This window comes from Cuculus canorus, chromosome 5 (genome assembly GCF_017976375.1).
Source record: "Cuculus canorus isolate bCucCan1 chromosome 5, bCucCan1.pri, whole genome shotgun sequence".
Lineage (NCBI taxonomy): Eukaryota > Metazoa > Chordata > Aves > Cuculiformes > Cuculidae > Cuculus > Cuculus canorus.
The window spans coordinates 34,928,048-34,948,027 of NC_071405.1; the positions used below are offsets into that span (position 1 = coordinate 34,928,048).

General features: G+C 40.2%; 1 protein-coding gene across 7 annotated transcripts in view; it reads right to left on the reverse strand.

Annotated features, from left to right (window-relative positions):
- BMAL1 (basic helix-loop-helix ARNT like 1) overlaps window positions 1-19,980 on the reverse strand; it is a 54,024-nt gene that overhangs the window by 1,470 nt on the left and 32,574 nt on the right. For 5 of the 7 annotated variants that reach the window (XM_054066636.1, XM_054066634.1, XM_054066631.1 and 2 more), the window contains 10 exons: window positions 18,597-18,676; window positions 17,561-17,653; window positions 14,808-14,925; window positions 12,564-12,713; window positions 10,957-11,203; window positions 6,521-6,627; window positions 6,025-6,175; window positions 5,362-5,450; window positions 3,410-3,518; window positions 1,585-1,678 (listed from right to left, as the gene is read on the reverse strand). In XM_054066636.1, the coding sequence (XP_053922611.1) occupies window positions 1,585-1,678; window positions 3,410-3,518; window positions 5,362-5,450; window positions 6,025-6,175; window positions 6,521-6,627; window positions 10,957-11,203; window positions 12,564-12,713; window positions 14,808-14,925; window positions 17,561-17,653; window positions 18,597-18,676 (1,238 nt within the window). The remainder of the gene's footprint in view (window positions 1-1,584; window positions 1,679-3,409; window positions 3,519-5,361; window positions 5,451-6,024; window positions 6,176-6,520; window positions 6,628-10,956; window positions 11,204-12,563; window positions 12,714-14,807; window positions 14,926-17,560; window positions 17,654-18,596; window positions 18,677-19,980) is intronic. The other 2 variants (XM_009563819.2, XM_054066635.1) reach the window with 1 other exon arrangement.

The window sequence follows — 19,980 nt, forward strand, 5'->3', positions numbered from 1 at the left end:
GCTACCAGACAGGAAGAGAGCAAGTTGGTGCTACCGTCTAAACTTTTGAAAAGCCACTGGAAAAAGGCCTCGGGGCATTTTTGTGAGTCAGCTTTGTAAGTATTCCACGCAATGGTTATTACAACCAACTACAGAATGCTTTGGAATTTACAAATACAGTACAGGTAAAGTACCATCAACCAAGGTCCTTAATTTTAGGAGTATAATACTCCCAGGCAGAGACAGACTGTACGAGGCAATCACTGCTCCTGGATCGTACATCTAACCATTTTTTTGGTACAGAGCAGCACAGCAGTACTGTGTGTGCTGGAGCTCAACAGAAACTGAAGAACCTTCTCCAGGATTCTTAAATAGCGAGGGAATAGTGGAACTTGAGCCATAACTTTGAACTGCTCAAATAAGCGCACGCTGAAAGGTAAGTACTTGTGAGCTCCCTTCTGAGGACAGCATCAGCTGGAACTTGTGTTGTCTCTAGCAAATGGACATTAGGAAGAACTTCACCCAGACAGTGGTGAGGCACAGGTTGCCCGGGGAGGTTGTGGCTGCCCCACCTCTGGAGGTGTTCAAGGCCAGGTTGGATGGGGCTTTGGGCAGCCCGATCTAGTGGGATGTCCCTGTCCATGGCAGGGGGGCTGGAACTAAATAATCTTTAAGGTCCCTTCCAACCCAAACTATACTATGGTACTATGAAATGCAGTCTAAGGAGAAATATTAAGGGGATCCCCTATTAGAAATACACAACTCTCCATGTGTATTTTCCTTTATTCTATGACAGTGGCTCCTACTATAGGCAGGTGTCTAATTACTGTAGGGCAGAAGGAGCAAGAATAACTATCCTAGAATTCTAACTCAGTTTGCTCCAACTTCAAGTTTTATTTCCAGACCTAAGAAAGCCAGGAATAGCAGAGGTATTTGCTCTCAGCTATCTGCTCCCATACAAGCAGTTCTTATGTACAGTCATCGTAATAGGGGAAAAAAACCAGAATATTGATTTGGATAAGTGCTCTTCTTGCCCTGAATATAGCTACTATAAACTGCAATTTACTAGATGACTTTAATGCAGCCAGTACAAGTGTTCAGGTAGTTAAATGTTGATCGTGGTATGTGAGTGCTACTCAAGCTACCTTAGAGTGAGGCATGGTACACAGTACTGATTTAAAAATAAACTGTCAGTGCACAGTAAAGCATCTGATTGTTACGTTTTGTGCTAAAGTAGACAGTAGAACTGCTGTGATTCAATTGAGTGCAGTCAGTGCTCAAACGATAGCAACTCCAGTGTTGACCAGTATGTGGTGTGAAAGAGTTCCTGTGGGCTCAAGAATGATGAGGAGAGCCTGCAGTTCTGTTAAAAGAAAGTGAAAATGTAAAGAGCAGGTGGATTTCAAAAACTGCAACCATTAACAACTACCAGTCTCTGCACTTTAGGGACTTCTGTGAACGGATTTCGGACACTAGAATGCTTTGACTTGCTGTCAGACCTTTTCAGCCAAGCAGCCAGGAGTTGGACACCACATCATTCTCTAAGCACCATCTCATCTTGGTTGCCACTACTGCTACAAGGCTGATTGTAAAGCTTGTTCTTACCTTCTTGCCTCCCGGAGAGGATGTGTCAGGTGGGGGTGTGCTGGTAATGTTCAGTGGACTTGAACCACAGCTAGAAGGTGATGATCCTCTTATCCTAGAATATGGATAAAAGAGGGAATGAATTTACAGGCTCAGGTGCCAGAGACTTGGAGTTTCAAATGCTGATGTTAATATTGGGTGGCATAAGGTGTTAGAAGCATGTATTTTGGTTTTGTAGTTTCCTTTTTCAGTGTTACCCAAATCAGCAGTAGCAATGTTTTAATCTGATAAGCAAACAGTTGTGTATAAATTGTCCAGCCAGCCTGCTCAGCCTGCCAGCTTTACCTCCTCCCCTCTTTTATTTGGTCCTGTACAGCCTTCACAGAGGCAGAAGGAAAAGGTCTTGGATACTGAGGAAAGCCTCATTTCTTGTATTTTACTTCAATTTCAATCAGCTCAGAATCTGAGCTGCCTCAGTCACAGCAACCTGGACTCCTTAAGTGAGCTGCTGCTGCACTGGGCAGCTGAGACAGTTAATACTACTTTTTTAACTGCCTGGAGCAGCATTTTTCACTTCAATTTTCCATAGCTTGATCAAATATCGTTTTTTTTTATTAATGAATAATGTATTAACAGTCGAACCAACAGACTAAAGGGAGGAGAGAGGTAATTACAGAGAAAAGCAATGGAAATGGGAATCTTATCCTTGGCAGAGTTCCTCTGGGAAAGCTGAACAGAAGGCAGCTTTGGAAAATAGTAACAGCTGCTGAAAAAGGACTGGAACTAACCCAGGATCTTGAAATGAAATTCAAACATGGGTGGTAAGCTACACTACTACACTCACTGAGGCTAATTAAGTGTTTTACAGCTACTAAGAGGCACAGTTAAGTTTCAAAGTATTGGGTCAGCCTTGGTGAGGCTTTTTATTTTTCTTCTTTTTTTCTTCTCCTTCTTCCTATTCTTATAGGCAGGAAAGAAACCTGATGTGATAGGTCTGCTGCTTGCTTAAACAATGATAGTAGTCTCTGGCCTGAAGCAGAAACAAAACTGCAAAATGGACTGCATGTTTTCCTGAATTGCAGCTCGTTATGGCTAAATTACTGCCACGAAATTTCTGCTGGATGAGACCACATCTGTGGGAGGGTGAAATACTCCCAAGAGGAAATTAATGAAGAATACGGATTCTTAAACAGTAGAAACTGAATGATACCTGTTGGAAGCAGCTGCTCATACAGGTGAGACATGGTGTGTTACTACAGCCCCTTACTGCAGGGTGCTGCAAGACTTCACGTTTAAACCAGAGACCTACATCTTGACTTTCAGACAGACTGCCCCGGGGAGGCAAAGCTGGCTTAATCATTGTGTCCTCGCTCAAAAAGCGATGGGAGAACTGCACGAGCTGAACTTGCACATCTAACAAATCTAAAAGCATCTCAGCAAAGTGTATCACATGAAAATAAATGTTGCTTTTTTGGCATCTACTCAATAGCTTTGGCATTTGGAGGTTGCGCCACTTACACCCTTAAGTCACTGAAAAAAGAATAGTCTGGAAATGGATTTATTTCTAACTAGCTGTTCTTTCTAACTAATTATCTGTTTACCAGAAATAGTATCACCATTACAAAAAAAGTTCTAGTATTTGTCTTTTACAGCAGAAAGCTGGAAGGCTGTAACTTTTTCATTATTACACTATAGGCTTTGACCATCTCAGCTGTTCTGGGTAGATATCTGTAACTGTCTACTTATAAAATTGTATCATTCCGTATTTAGCTCGAAGAAAGACTTCCTTAATTTCCTCTTAAAGAACAATACTGATTTTCCTCTAAACTATACCATTTTCTCTCACCTGTGAATCTCCATGATTTCTTCAGCAATCATCCTCCCTATTTTACCTGCCCCAGCTCTTGTTCCACCTGGAATTCCAGGCACAGTAGGGTGTGTCCTTTTTGGGCCACCTGAAATAAGTCAATAAGTTTAAGGGCAGATAATAGCTTACAAACCTGTTCCAAAAAGCATTTTTACTTAGGCATGTTTTGACATGAGTGGTGTTTGTTTATAATTCCACCAACTGGTGAGAGCACCTTGAAAGCTTTCGCTTGCACTGAGCTATGCAATATTTCTTGGACATCCCCCTCTGCCAGCAGGTACACAACATATCCTGACTCTTATCAGAATCTGGCTCTTTCAAGCATCTGGTAGTACCTCTTGTCCGAACTTGGTGAAGAATAGCTTGTCAGACCTAATTATTCTGTTACTGAACAAGCTCATCTCCAGACTCGTTGGCTCTTCGCTTTGCACGAAGGACTTGCCAGAGCATATTCCATTCAATACGGGATAAGCCCAAGTTTACTTGATGAACATAAATTAAACCCCCTGTAGGTAACTGCAAGTATCTAAGAAAGGAGGAAAAAGGAAGATCTGAACAGCTGAGAGCTCGCTGTTACTTTAATGTGATTTGACACTCGCACAACACTTGAGAGGTAAGCAAGAAGTAACCCGATATAGTTGAAGGCATAGTGAACAAAAGATCATACTGAAGGAGCGAGAATGCCCTTAGCAGTGCTTATGCAAAATGCATAACTGCCTCCTTTCAGAAATTCAAATTTAACAATAGCAATCCTCTGTTTCTATGGCTCAGACCCATCAGGGGTGAGAAGGTTCAGCTAAAAGGTCATCAGAACCTCTTGAAATTAGACTTCTTAAATTAACTTTCTTTTCTTGGGACAAGACAATATCATACATCTGTTTTCTTTTCAAAAGCTATGTTGTAGCAAGAATATGCTTGTGTTATTAGACTAGAGTTTGTTCTACATATTTTCAGAAGGCCCAAACACCACATTACTGCCGTTACTCTACCTTCATTACTAACCACCATGCCTACATGGCAATTTCTCTTCCTACCACCATCAGCTGTTCCATGCTTTGCCACCCTTCCTCCTCCATAGTTTCACTTACTGAACCTCATTTTTCAGAGCAGAGATCAGCAAAAGTGGGCTTTCCTGTTAAGTCTTGCACTATTCTGTTAAGCGTATTGTCTACAACTTACAAAGTAATTCCAGACATACACAATATCCTTGCTCTACAGCTGTAAAAACAGAGCTGCTAAAAACAGCATCTAGTAAGTATGGTGTCTAAAAGCAACGGTTCTCAACTCTTCAGAAAGAGTCTCAGTATTATCACCATCTTTCTTTCCCCATCTTTCATCCATGGGATGTCACTGCATCCTTCTATTCTACCTCACATCTACCCAGCTCCAGTAATACTTCATTATTAAATGCAGCTCTGCTCTGCATTGTGCTGTGTGCCACGCGTCACAATAGACGGTTTGGTGATCTACAGCATTCGTAGCAAGCTCAAGGTGATTACCAGAGGTCAGTCTTCATGTATGGACAAAAGTTCAGTCAAAGCAAGGGCAGGTGAGGGGCAATAAGCCAAATGGCCAAACTATATTTATGAACCATCCACCCTGAGTGACTACAGAATGTGAATTTACCCTGTGATGATATACAAATTAGCACCATGCGTGAAGGCAAACATTTCTCCTCTCTGCCACTCCTCCAGCACTGTTTATACATATTTCTTTTAACTGGCTCGTTGACTTCTTGACCAGCTTATATCCTACATTGGTATTTAAGTTCAACAGGGCAAGAACTGCGTTAGTACTTTTTTGCCTCAAAACTTATTTTTCTCAAGTACATTTAATTCTCTATGCCAGAGTGCAACCACTTTGTGCGTGCAAAATTAGCTGCTAACATGGCATGACTGCCAATAATTTCCTTGCAGTACAGCAGCAGTTACCTTCTCCAGTCTGAAGCACACTGTCCATGCTGTGTGGAGAAGTCGCAAGCTGTGGAAAGGCTGCGTCTCCACTATCGAGTACGTTGGTGCTGTGGATTTCAAGAATTAGAAGAATCAGTAATAGAAAACTCTGTGTAACACCCACTCTGCCAGTATGTCAGAATGGAATGCCTCAGGGTTTAAGCAGTCTGTGAGTCACTGTCACCTCTGTGAAAGAAGCCCTGTGACTGACACCAGGGCTAGAAAAAACAACAGAAATAAAACACCATGTCACAACTTGGTGTGCAACACAGACCCCGAAGAGAATTCCTCTATAGCAGTTATACTACTCTGAAGTCACTGCACCTGTACAGAAACCTCAAGGAAAAAGAAAATGATGGGGCGAAGCACCTACAGAAGCAAAGAAATGCATCTCCTGTAAGTTCTTACAAAGACTGGAACCCCAAGCTTTCTCAAAGAAAAAAGATATTTATAGTTGTGCAGGCTTTAATAAAGAGATGGAAAACTACTGCAGTTATTAGACTACTTCCCCTCTCCCCAGGTATGCAGTTCTGGGCGTTATCTGGAGAAGACGCCTACTGTCATAGAAGAAATTTAGAACAAATCCCATCTGAAAACAGGGCAATTGGCATTTACATGCATTTGCTAAGGGAAAATACTTACGAAACGACTGTATTTGTTGAGACAATGTATTCAACTTCTTTGGTCCAAGGGTTCATGAAACTGAACCAGCGACTCCGCAATGTAATAAAAGAGCCATCTTTTATTTTAAACTTGTAGCAGTTAGTTGTAATTTTTTCTCTTGTCTGCAAAACTAAAGACAGACAGAAAGCAAGTAGCCTTGTGGCAAACAGGCACCATAACTACATAAGCAGAGCCCTTATCAGGGAAAATTCAGTTAATTCCTCCCTTCATCCCTGAAGAAAAATGCTGTTTCTGCATTCACTCCCCCCCACCCAACCTGAACCTCAAAAATTCACTGAAAATCTGTGGAAGTCTAAGCCAATCATTGTTTGGCAAACACAGCACAATGTTCTTGACTAAATCATTTCAGAACAGAGAGATACCCAAATTTTTTCAGGTTTGTTTGGTTTTCTTAATAAAGAATTGCTCCCGGTATTTTTACAAGACTTCTTTACAGAATTATTAGTAATCATACCTTGTCTATGACATTCTGCAAGATGTCCTATATCATCTTGATGAAAATATTCATAACACGAAGTACCTAGAAGTTCCTGGGGTAAGTATGCCAGAATGGCAGTTGCCCTTGGGGAAGGGAGGTAGAGGGGAAAAAAAATAAGAGAAAAAAATTCGTTTCAAGTTGAAGCATTAGTGACGGATTGCTAAGATTCACACTGAGGTTGGGTAAGGCTCAAGTAATGCGGAAAGGTATTTTCAGCTTAGAAGGTTAAAAAAAAAATCATTAAGAACGCTCTTTTTATTGATCAGGTAATTAAAAAAATACATAACACTAACAGTTCTATCACCACTGGAGGATATGTAAGACTTCCTAAATAGCTTGGGAGGTATATTGTAATTTTGAGAATTTAAACCTGAAAAAAGCTACCTTGCAAGCAGCTACAAGACAATACGAAGCTTCCTGCGTAAATTGCGTTGAAAAGTAGACATCAAAGGTTTGATAAACTGTGTTCCTTAGTGTAACCACAGTGCTGATGCTGCACAGTGACCAAACCATACATAACAAGTGTTTCAGGACCACATTCTCCCCTCAAGTCACAAGCTTCAAGAGTGGGACAAAAATCACCCCATAAACCCCTGCACCCACAGCCATAAAAAAGAAAAATTAACGAATAGAATTCTTCTGAATAAGCACTAAGAGACCTGCTCTGTGTCTCTGCTTTAAATCAGGCAGGAGCATGAAAGAAATAAACCAACTTTTCCATTTGACCAGAACCAGCCACAAAGTCAGCTTATTTTCTTTCTTATCACAAAACTTCAGAACAAAATACAGCTGGCAATCTGCAACATGAGAAATACAGGGATTCTTGATTTGACTCTCAGGTAGAGTTCAAGGAGCTGTTGGCGAGGATGGAGGACATCTCAAGAAAAAAGGAAAAAAAGGACTTTGTGCCTCAACTTTGTAACCTGAGCTTTGGAGGAAAGCAACACTGCAGGTAAGTGACAATGGGCTATGCAACAGCTTAACACAAGGTGAAAGGGTCATTCTTGACAAGGAAGAAGCTATAGTGGGCCAGTCTGCTAAACACACTAGAGATCTGTATGTTAAAACAAGATGACAAGAGTTGTTTCTAGAATTGCTAATGATTTAGAAGCTGTAACAACTTTATTAGGATAACTTATCTAACCCAGACCACGCTAGAAACAATAGATGGGGGCGGGAAAGAACTGCTGTCACCTTGTACATTAGGGATGTGTACGCTTGCCTCCAGCCCCCCGAAGACAGCTGTGAGGGTATTGGGGATGGACAGCACGTTACTGCTGTGGCACACAGAATGCAGCCACCACCTGGGAAATCATTTTAAGATTTCCCAGTGAAGGAAGAAACAATTGAGAAAGGAACAAAGCAGGACCAGCCGTCCAGGAAGACCCTGAAATGTGCACCATTTAAAAGGCGGAGAAGACAATCAGAATGAAATCTGCAGGAGCCCTAGAGAAAAGGCTCAAGCACATCAGGATAGAAAGCAATGTGTCTGAATGACGCCAGGGTAAGAGTTTGAGATCCTCACTAGAAGAACAGAGAAGAAAAGAACTAGTGAACTACAGCAAACTTAGATTTTATACCTTTCTTAGAAGAAAATTTACTGAAAGAAAAATGACAGCTCCTTGAAGAAATCGGTAGAAGATTCTTCCAGTTTCTTCCAGATTCTTCCAGGAACTTCCAGAAGAAGTTCCAAACTATTCCAATACAAATTACATAGAAAGGGTATAAGGAACAAACCTAGGCAGATTAATCACCTCTTCTGCAACCTCAAAAAAAGCCCAAATGAAGTATTATAACATATTAGTACATATTCATAAATATGAATAAGAATAGCAGGAAAAGCACTGAAGCACAAAAAAAATAAAAATAGAGTGCTACCGACTAAAACATGGCTTTTAAATGCAAGTCATTTTTATATTTTACACACACACACCAACAGCATTCAGCACTAAACGGATGTCTTACACCTGAAATCCTCACTGACAGGAAGCTCTAAGACCTCAGCCCTGGAGAAGGAACCATTACAAGTATTCACAAATATAACTTTTCAAACTGGCTGTTGTGTGGTGAATCCTATCCCAGGACACTTAAGCTCAAAGCTCCAAGACTGCTTTGAGGAGTTTTCTGAGAGCCTCTGGAGAACCACAAAGCAGCAAAACGCAGAGTCCATCTTTAAAAAGGAAGAGCCAGGAACCAAATCAACCTTATTTGAGTATCTTTCCAAGAACTGAAGTAATCAAACCTTTTAACAGCACTGCAGTGGTGGGAAACCTGACATAGATTGGTAACAAACAATATGAGCATCGGTAACCAACTTTCCAGCCTTTTACATCTACTTTCACAGCAGGATAAACAGGCTTTTTGGAAAGAAGATGCATCAAATTACAGCAGATGTCAAAAGACTTAATGAATTCAAGATCTGACCATAGTCTATTAATCAAGGAAAGAAATTGTTGTTTCCCTTCTTGAATTTTCATGCTTTGTTTCCTTAGTTTGCTTCTCCAACTTAAAGCAACTCTGAATTCTGAAGCTGTATGTAATGTCAACTGTATGTATAATAAACTTAATCTTACTTTAGAATTCAGAGTCATTAGAAGTACTGAGAAAGTAAGAGGTAGAATGGTTCTCTTTAAAACTCTGTTCAGTGCAGCCTGCAGCTTTGACAGAGAACTGATTAGTAGTTCTCTGACCACGGCAGCCGAGCTAGTCAGTAGCTAATTGATAGCAATTCTTCTCCTGGGACCATGCAACCCATAAGGACAAAAAGTTAGGGTCACAGAGAGTTTAAGAAGTGTTTCTTTCCTGGATTCCCTTAGGCAAATGGCAAAGGAGTCATGCAAGTCTAAAAATATATATGTACACATAGAAGTAGAAATAAATTGATAGTTTTCAATGTTTACAGGTGCCTAAATAGTCTCCAGTGGAAGCACGGATCACAGGATGCCAAGTTTAAGTGTATAGATGAAGCCTACTTCTTAAAAATTCCCTTTCAAAGAACTCTTTGAAGTAGAATACACATTCCAGGGTCTGCAAACAACAGATGCAAAATGACTAAATAAGAGTATATGTGTTTAAATCCAACATGTCAACACTTTCTGAGCCGTATTATTTTAGAAATACTTCAAAATTACCACCAGGGAAATAGGTCTGAGCATTTGAAAATAAAACTCCTTCATAAATTACCACACATTGGCATGCCAGAATGACACACGCTCTGAGTAACAGAAAGGCTACAAATGCTCTCATAGCTCCCAGAGCAACCACCAGCTCTATGCACCGCTACAAAAGAGGTGGTGGTTTTTTAAACTTTCTATTAAATTCAAAAGAAAAAACAAACAACCCAACAACCAAACCAAACCCCAAACCCCAAAACCCCAACTACCTCAAGTGGATAGATAACATTAAAAGACATTCTCCTTCCTGTACTTCCTCTCTACAGTATCAGCTACGTTTCCTATCAAAGTCCACTGAAGATCAGCTGGCACAGCAGACACACCCCTGAAAAAAGTTCCAGCAGGCAGACTCTGGCAGAGCTTGGAGCCTGGGTTTTTCTACAATGTAAGTAACCAAGACTAAGTCAGGTAACCTGAAATAGCCTCATTTAGGCAGTCTCAACCCATCTTGACAGGAAAGGGAAACAAACCCTCCAACCAACCCAAAGTGAACCCTCTGTTAACATCCTTCAACAATCCTCTTTCCCTTGACAATGCCAGTTATTTTGAAGGTAGACCCAGGTCATGCGTCTCTGTTACTTCAGAAAATTCAAGCAATTTCTTTTGAAAAAGGTTAGAATTAGCCTTTTGGATAATAAATAAAATTGATGTTTGAAAGAAGATAACCCATTGGTACAAGTTCTCAAACCTTTTCTAAGAAGCAAAGCTTATGAAAGCTTTCTTTCTTATAAATACAAAAGATCACATACACAAGTATTAATTTGGCAGAATGTGTCCAAGTATACGGTTAAATAAATGTATATTCTATCAAAGACCAATGCAGCCTGTGCAATAACATAACTACGTAGTGCTTGCAAAAGTTTTCAAACAACAAAAGAGGTAGTAATTATAAAGTCCAGTTTCAAACCAGGACTCAATATTCTTCCAAGGATTACACATACGCATTCCTTTAACTAATGCACATTAATGATCCTTGGATTATTCTGCCTTGTAAGCCATAGTTTTGGACATTTGAGATTGCTGTGTACTTGTTTGTTTGTTTTAAAATTGAATCAGTAATAGTGAAGAAATATAAAGTATTGGCTTTGAGCTGGGTCTCAAAAAACAAAATAACTTGCAGTCAAGATGCAGCATAAAGCTGAAAAGAACAGTCATTTCTTTTTTCAATAGCATTTATAGCAGTCAGTAAAGCAGTGTTGGACAGTGACTTATAGTGGAAGTTATTACAAGTATTCTTACCTCTGATCTACAAAAACAAATTTCCCATCTATTGCATGTCGAGAAACATATTCTGTAGGTTTCACCCTGATCTCACCATTGACTGGCTGTGGTACTACATGAGGATGCAGCCGTCCAATTGCAACAAGACAGCTTAAATTACAACCCTCGTTATCTGGTTCATTATCTTCATCTAGTCCCATTTTTGTTGGCGGCCAGCTTTTTAAATATCCTGTACTATGAATAGTGCAAAAGCTTTTGCGGTCTGCTGTAAAAACAAAAAAGAAAAACATAAACCAAAAAAGCAGTTAGGTCATGGCTGTTGCTTTGGAGAACTTCATCTCAGTTCTGTTAACGATGCATCTCCTCTCTCATCCAGGAAATTCTGGATACCGGTCACTAAGGGATTTTTCAGCATTTCTGCTTCAAATGCAGCTAACTGAGATAGTTCAATAAACAATTTGTTTACACTGCAACACCACACAGTTCAGAGCAAGGTCGCTTATGATAATCTTTAAGTAGAAACTGCATCATATTTCATCATTTCAGCAAGGGATGCAAATACTTTAAGGGATCGAAGAAATTAGTATATTAATAAATAAATAAGATGCATTTTTCAACGTAACATGAGGCTCCTATTAAAAAAAAGGAACAATTTGCTTGACAGAATATAGACTGTTTGGAGTGTACAGGGCATTGCTGTACACAGTGGGAGAATGAAGATTCACAATGACCAGCAATAGTCAGTATCTGAAAGTAGAACTCTTATTCCTCAGCGCTGAGCAGCCCTTGAAACTGCAAAGACAACTTTCACAAAGAGGCAGAGTAAAAGGCTTATGCTAAACTGCATAAACTGGTTTCTTCAGGGCTGAGCACTAAAGCACAATCCAAGGTGTGTGAATCTAGCCAGAAGTACTTCAGGCAGCTGTCACAGCCAGAGACAAAGCACTGAAGTTGCCTTCTCTTCTCCAGTTGACACTTTCCACTAATGAATACCAAATACATTATCCAAAATACTCAAAGAAGAAACTTTCAAATTTGTACTAAATATATATTCCAACATGTCTAGAATAATACTTTGCAGAGGAGAAGAATATTACCAGCTTTGATAATGTTATAACCAAATACTTCTGGTGTAGAAAAGCTGTTTCTAGTACTCAGAATGAACCAAAAAATACCAACGAACTCAGAATACATTCATTTTTCAAGCTGGATATCCGCCCAAATATCACTTGTCAAATATGGCGCAGAGAAATAGAACGGGTATTAGCTCCTCTTCGTGGGAAACACTGACTAGAAGATCAAGGCTGAAGGTGATACGATCAATATCTGAAGAAGATGCAATAACCACAGAACTGTCAGCATAAACTGCCTGCAAATATTTCAAGAAAGCAGAGAGGAGAATTTGGCTTTATATGCTAATACAGTAGGTAAGAGCTACTAACTGGGGGAGTGGGAGGAGGAATTACGAATAAGTAACAGACCTAGACATAGTTCAATATCTTTATAAGAAATACTGATAGTGTTCAATAAATGTAAAAAATATAAATACTGTGAATGAGCAACTTTTGTATTAAAAGTAAAGCTTGACAGCCACTACCTTTGGTAATAAAATGCGTAATTGTTACCTTTCTTCTTTGAACAAGTTGAAGGGAAATCCTTGTCTTCTACTTTCACTGAAGGTCTATTGCACTTCATCCTACAAAAGAAGGACCGTCTTGCTCCAGAACACAGTCGTGATGGTCCAGGCGTTATATCCGTTTTAACTGGGAGTCCAGCTGTAGCAAACAGAGGAAGTGAGGAAGCCTTCTTTATCAGGTAAAAAGTTAACCATACAAATGATCACACTGTACAACCCAACTTTACAATGTTTCAGCTTCACTGAAGCTTGCAGAGAGTTCCTTTTATATCCTTCTTCAGAAGCAAAAATCCTATTTTGGAGCTTTTCAAGTAAGTGAATATGTGCAGGACTCAGCAGCCCATATCAATGTTAGAACTTCCGATTATCCTTTCTAGCATGAAAACATTGACCTAAGTTTGAGAACGGAGGGTTCTAAACGCAAAGATTAGCAAAAGATTGTAAAAATCCACACAAGTTTTGCAATAAACGTTGTGACATCTTTGAACACTAATCAACAGATTAAAAAACAGAGAGATTATTTACTCACAGTCAGAGCACTACTTCACAGAGTCACTCAACCCTCCAGACTGGAAGAATTTTCTATCACAACCTCCACCCAAAGAGTACTTATGCATGCGTATAGCAGAAGAGGCCCAGGGACATTCAAGGTCCATTTCAACTACTGTGTTCCTAAACATCAGACTTCTTTCAGTATTCTGATGGAAGGGGGGAAAACGGTAGCAGTGACCAACAATGGGACTGCAAATCCCCAAGATCTCTGGTTCTGTGTAAGAAATCTCCAGCCTCGAAGAAATAAGTGCATATGAACATGCCCTAATACGAAATCCTGACCTTTATCATATTCTTGCAGGAGATTCTTAGATTCTTTCCTGTGGAAAGTAACTGGAGAAACTACCAGAACGCACAAACTCTGGGAGCCAACAGCAGAGTGCTGGTACAAACAGAGCTCCAGGAAGATGCCTGGTTATGCATCAGGAGCACAGGCACCAGCAACACCAAGGATGCAGCTGGAGCTCCAGAGGACAGTGCTCTAAGAGGATTTAAATCACATAGCAGCTTTCCAAAATCTTGCTATCCACTGCAGCCTGCATGAGGATATTTATAAATAAACAGCTATAAACACATATAAAAAATTTCCAGGGCCCTGTAGGGTTAAACTTAAGGAGAAAACCAATGATGCCAATGTTTTAGTGTAAAGTGTGCCTGCCTTAAATTTAGAATTGAGTGAGGTCACCTCATGGAAGTCAAATTGTCCTGCACCACATGCACTCTAAACTGCTGTTCAGTCGTGAGTACAAGCTGGGCCTGAGCCACTCACGCCAACATAAAAATAAATACATACCAGTACTCTTAAGAACATGAGTTCTTGAAATTCTACCAATCAGTCTATCATAGCAGATGGGAAGACTGTAATTCAGAGTATTTATTTTTGCCCTGACTTTGTCAGAAGCATACAAAAAAGGAGCTAGCACTGGATATACATGCTTGACAACCAGACAAAACCAGGAGCCAGAAAAACTTCAGTTGATCCAGCTGGAGCCTCAAGGCTCACTGCATTGGAATGCTTTCTCTCAACTCGAATTTATGAAATTGAGCTGGTGGCTTCTTTGAGATGAGATCCTAGCGATTTCTGCTTCTGACAAGTAGGCGACTTAATGACCTGGAAATCTGCAGGTATAAGATACTATCTTCTACTTAAAGAACGCAGACTCCTGTTACGGAGAGTGAATTAAACACCCACTCACCTCAAAAGCAGCACAGAACTACTTTAAAACATCAGACTGGAATTGAGCTAAGATACATAGTAGGAAATGATTCCAAGAACAGATTAAAGACCTTTTAAGAGAAAGGTTAGGTCACTGATGGAAGTGGTGGTAATATAATTAAATAAATACATTCCCATATCTTAACTGACAGCTAAGGATGAGCATATTCTGACTATTGAGAATGACAGATCAGAACAAATGTTTCAATTGGAAAAATTAAACTTTTGATGCCTGGAAGAGAAAGAATACATCACAGATGAAACCACCTAACTAACATATCGATGCTGCAGTGAACACCACACCTGCCAGCTTCTGTTTCTTTTTTTTCAAAAGTATTTTCCTTTTTTTTTCCTTTGAGCTCATGACACAATCCAAACAGCGCACCCCCCACCGCCACTTCTGATATCAATATTAGGCAAATATTCAGGCTGCATGACACTTTTTTAAAACGTGTTAATACTTACTTTTTGCATCTATAAGCCTTTCTCGTGGTGCAGTGTCAGAAGAGGAGAGCTGCTCTTTCACTTTGGCAATGTCTTTAGGATGAAGGTAATCAAATAAACTTTGACCAATCAAATCATTCTGTAGAGATTGAATATTCAGTCAAAAATTAAGACAGTCATTTCGTATACTTTTGCAATTCTAGCATCCATTATGAACAATCCTTTTTACACATAGGTCTAACCAAGGAACATCAAACACCTGAGGTCCTGGATTTAACGGAAGGTATGTTTTCTTTGTAAGTTTTGAAGTTAAGACAACATTACATAGTAATTTATTTTATTATTTTTAGTAAGAGTTTTGCAAAAATAGCATGATCAATACACCAATAACAAACATTCCGGTTTGTCTTCAATCTCACTCCATTTGCTCACTTAATTTGATGGAAAAAATCATAATTGCAAGTGTTCTCTTTCAATATTTACAATATGAGTAGATATTTAGTATATAGCTAACTAAAGGCTGGCTGAGGAAAACTTTGGAAGCTAATATAGTTTTTTTAAATTGGTAAGGAGGACAAATGACCAAAAGCATAAAGAATATAAGTTAAGCTTCATGTTAAGTACATATTAAACACCTGGCTTTGGTATGACTGCTTCCCAGTTTTCTTTAGTAAGTATTCTAGCAAAGCCAGAACAGATAGAAAGAATCAGCTTTCAAGACAGATTAACCACATAATACTCCTCCATCTAAATAACTAAAAAAGCTTTCATAGAATCATAGAATGGTTTTGGATGGAAGGAACCTTAAAGATCATCCAGTTCCAACCCTTCTGCCATGGGCAGGGACACCTCCCACTATATCAGGCCACCCAAAGCCCCATCCAACCTAGCCTTGGATGGAAATTTGTCAGGCATGATTTGCTCTTAGAGAAGCCATTTTAGCTGTCACCCACCACCTCCTCATTTTCCATATGCCTTGGCATAGTTTCTAGGTGGATCTGCTCCATGATCTTGCTGGGCAGAGAGGTGAGACTGACTGGCCTGTAGTTCCCCGGGTCTCCCTTTTTTCCCTATTAAAAATGGGGTTTATGTTTCTCTTTTTCCAGTCAGTGAGAATTTCACTGCACTGCCATGACTTCTCAAATATAATGGATAGTGGCTTAGCAACTCAGTCCACCAGTTCCCTCAGCAACCGCAGATGCATCTCATCAGGTCCCATGCACTTGTGAACCTTTTGGTTCTTTAGATGGTCTCAAACGTGATGATCTCCTAAAGCGGGCGACTCTTCAAACTCCCAGTCCCTGCTTTTGCCTTCTGCAATGTGGGTTGTATGGCTTGAGCCCTTGCCAGTGAATATCAGGCAAAAAGGTCATTGAGTACCTCAGCCTTCTCCATATCCCAGGTAAGATATTTAAGATAGGCCGTGATGAAATTTACTTAATGGGTGCAGTGGCTAGAATTCCTTTGTGCTTCTCTTCAGCTGCTCTCCTGCTGACCCATGATCCTTTTTCAGGCTCTGGGCATCTATTGCTGGCACTGGACTCAAATTGGTGGGAGTGGGATGGACCAAAGTTCCCCTCACCCAGCAATTTTAGTGTAAAGCCCTCTTTACCAGCTTGACAAGTCTACAACCAAAGATGCTCTTCCTCTTCTCTGACAGATGGATCCGATCAGCCCCCAGAAGACCAAGTTTCTCAAAGCAAGTCCCATAGTCTAAGTAGCCAAACCCCTGGCTGCAGCACCAGCCATGTAAGCATTTGTTAATTTGCCAGGCTTGACTGGCCCTTCCAAGCCCCTTCCCTTTGACCAGGAGGATTGATTGAAAAAACACCTGTGCTCCAGAGTCCTTTACAGCCACTCCCAGGGCTCTTTAATCCTTGATACTCCCCAGAGTGGCTGTATCACTGATGCCCATGTGAAACAACAGCAGTGGATAGTAGTTAGTGGGCTGTACAAGGCTTAGTAGTCTCCCAGAGACATCCCTGATATAAGTCCTCAGCAAGCAGTCCACCTCTCTAGAGAGTGGGTCAGGCTGGCAAATGGTTGCCTCCGTACCTCTCAGAAGAGAGTCACCTGCTACCATCACATATCGCCTTTTCTTAGTTGCACTGGTTGTTTTCCAGGGAACAGACTGGGCTGCCTTGCTCAGCTCCAGAGTCTATCCTGATGTGACAGGTCTTTCCTGTTCAGCCTGCAGAGCAGTGAAGTGGTCCTGCAAAGGCAGCTCAGGCTTTGAAGTAAGGTCTCTTCCTCCTGCTGGTCCTTGCCCTTGCAGGCTTCCATTCTTCTGCATTATTGGCCCCCTCTCTCCTATGTGTGCTGGTGGGGGAGTTTCTGGCTGAACGGCCATGGGCTGTGGGTTCACTGCAGACTGTGCTCAGAACAAGCTATCTAACTCCTCTTCAGCCTCCCTGACTCTATGCAGCCTTCTCACTGCTCCTGCAGCTCAGCCACCAGCTGCAGGAGCTCCTCCGCTTGGGCACACATTTTGCAGGCAGCTCTGCTGCCTGTCCCTGCTCCAGGAGAAAGGTCCACGCACTTCCTGCAGTCTGAGGTCTGCACCGCAGCCTCTCCCTTCAGCAGCTTTGTCTGTGTGGAGGCATTGGCCACCGCTGGAGCTGCAGGTTTTACTGTCAGGTGAGTGCCCACCATCCTGTGTCAAGGGTCAGGTAGGATGAGTACCCTTGACCTGTGCAGGTGGTCACAGAATGGTGCCCAATTGCCAGGTTTAAAATCTGTTACGACCTAGCTTAATTTAAAATAAAAAAGAATACCTGACTGTAGTTGAGGATCTTGAAGACGGATTCTGAAACAAATAATATCTTCCCTCTGTCACAGCCCACAACAAAAAGAAATCCATCTGCTGCCTAATTAGGGGGATAAAAAAAAGTTACTAAGTTGTACATCCTCATTTCATCATTATAACATTTAAAAACGCTTTGTATACAGTAGAATTTCTACACTAGGAGAGCTGTCTTAACATTTAGAGATAACTGAGTCAACAGGCAAGATATAAAATTACAATAAAGGGTTTTTTTGCATCTGCAAACATTTTTGGCATCATGCCCAGAATTTAAGCACACTTGTATGGGAAGAATCTACATCTTGTCCAATAATATTATGATTAGGTTTAACAATGCTGTCAAATTAAAATATTATTTTATTTATTCCATAGTTCCTCCTTTAGAAACCAAACATAACCTGGATATTAATTTATGCGCCTGTAGGCAAGTAAACCCCATTTCAATAGTACCTACCTTCAGTCACATACAAGCACGCAGGATTAGGCCCTAATTTTATAGCTTTAGAGTCATAACACCGAAGAAATTCAATTCTGCATATGGTGCCCCTGGACACTACTAAAAGAGCTACTAAGAGAGCGTAACAATTGACAAGTGATATATACTCTTCACAAAAGAAAAGACGGATACAGTAGGCAGCCGAACATACTAAGTGGTATTACATCAGTGACCTGAAAAAAGGTGTTTGTTATATCATTGTATGCTGAAAACCATGTCAAGGTAGCCTCTGGCAGAAACTCTGCAAGAAAACAATTTATGACTCTGATGGCAATTATCAAAATATCAGAGTCTCCTCAGATCTCTCTCTCAAATCTTTCTGCTTAAATGAAGAGATGCTAGTCACTGTTAAAACCCATTGACTTTATGCAGTAGTCTTGCAGATTTCCACAGCACCCATAATCAGAACATACTTAAGCTGAGATACAAGGCAGAAAAATACTGGTGTTTTTACTTTGGGAGAGTTATATTCACAACCATTAATATATTTTAATTAAAAGCTGAAACATACCCTGAGAATAAGATGTTTTAATTCATCATCTGATAGAAAAGCAGGCTTATAGTTTGCTTCTGTATATGGGTTTGTAGCACCTAAAGGAAGGAAACAAAAAATTCCCATGTCACCAACTTAACAATACACACTTAAGTGGGTAATTTTCCTTTGGCTCCCTCTTACACTCTTATTCAATGCAGCTGTTCTTTAAAATGAAAGTTGCTTTCTGGATTTGTTTTATGAACAATATGAGCTCAGTTGGTATTAAGTCAAAAAAAATGATGAAGCTTTTTTTGCTAACACACAAATACAGCATTACAGAGTAATGCAAACTATGCACCTTCTGAGATATAAAAGTATTCCTTGACATACTTTAACCCAAATGCTGTGCCTGATTTATAGTCTATTGTCAGAATTAGAAATGAAAAGCAAGATATTAAAGCATAAAAACCTCAAACTACTTCTTCTCTTTCTAACTTAGTGAAATGTGACAAGGTCACATAAACAGACTGTCAGTAGGAACTTACAAATCAATTTTCTCGTTCCATGCCAAGCCCAAAACTAGTAACAAATGAGGCAGGTATTTAATAAAGAGTAATTCTTCTCATTCTGTTCCCTTCATAAAGACAAAACCGAGTCAAACTAGTAATCACTGAAGTATGAAGTACTAACCTAATTAAATGACAGTGGCAGAAAAACTTAAAACCTTTCAAAAATACTAGAATAAATATGATTGGAAGATACCAGGTCTCCTAGAAACTAGAACAGTGACTATTTAAATTAGCTGTATCAGTATCTTTTCTCATGGACGTATTTCTTGAAAGCTTCAGCTTTTACCATCACCACTGATTGTACCCAAGCACTGATTCAATATTTTATGAAGCTTCAGGACACAGAGATTTGCAACAGCCTCAACCCTTCCAAAACCACGTTTCCTTTTAGGTGCTTGTAACAGTACGCTCCATTCTTTCACATAAATGTATGAATGCAAAACCTCAGAAATCCTGTAGAAATATAACTTGCACCTAAAATATAACCTCTTTATCCAACAAGTTTTGCACATCACCCTTTTTTGGAGCATTGCTCAGTGCTACAGAAGATTCAACTGCGTGCTGCCACTGAAGCCTTATGTTCCCTCTCCCCACATGCCCCAGCTGACTTGGTTTTGTTGAATCTAGCCATGGTGATCAATCAAGTGAGAGGATGGAAAATTGTTTTCTCACACCCATATTTCCTAGTTAGATCAGGATACCAGACCACAAATCAGTAAATAAATGAACACACAGCATCAGATGCTCAGAAAAAGAGAAATCCTCCTAAAATGTATTAACTTTGTCCTTTTTGGCAAAAGGGCAAGAAAAAGAGAGAAGTGTGGCTTTGGGGAACCCCATTTTGCCATCCT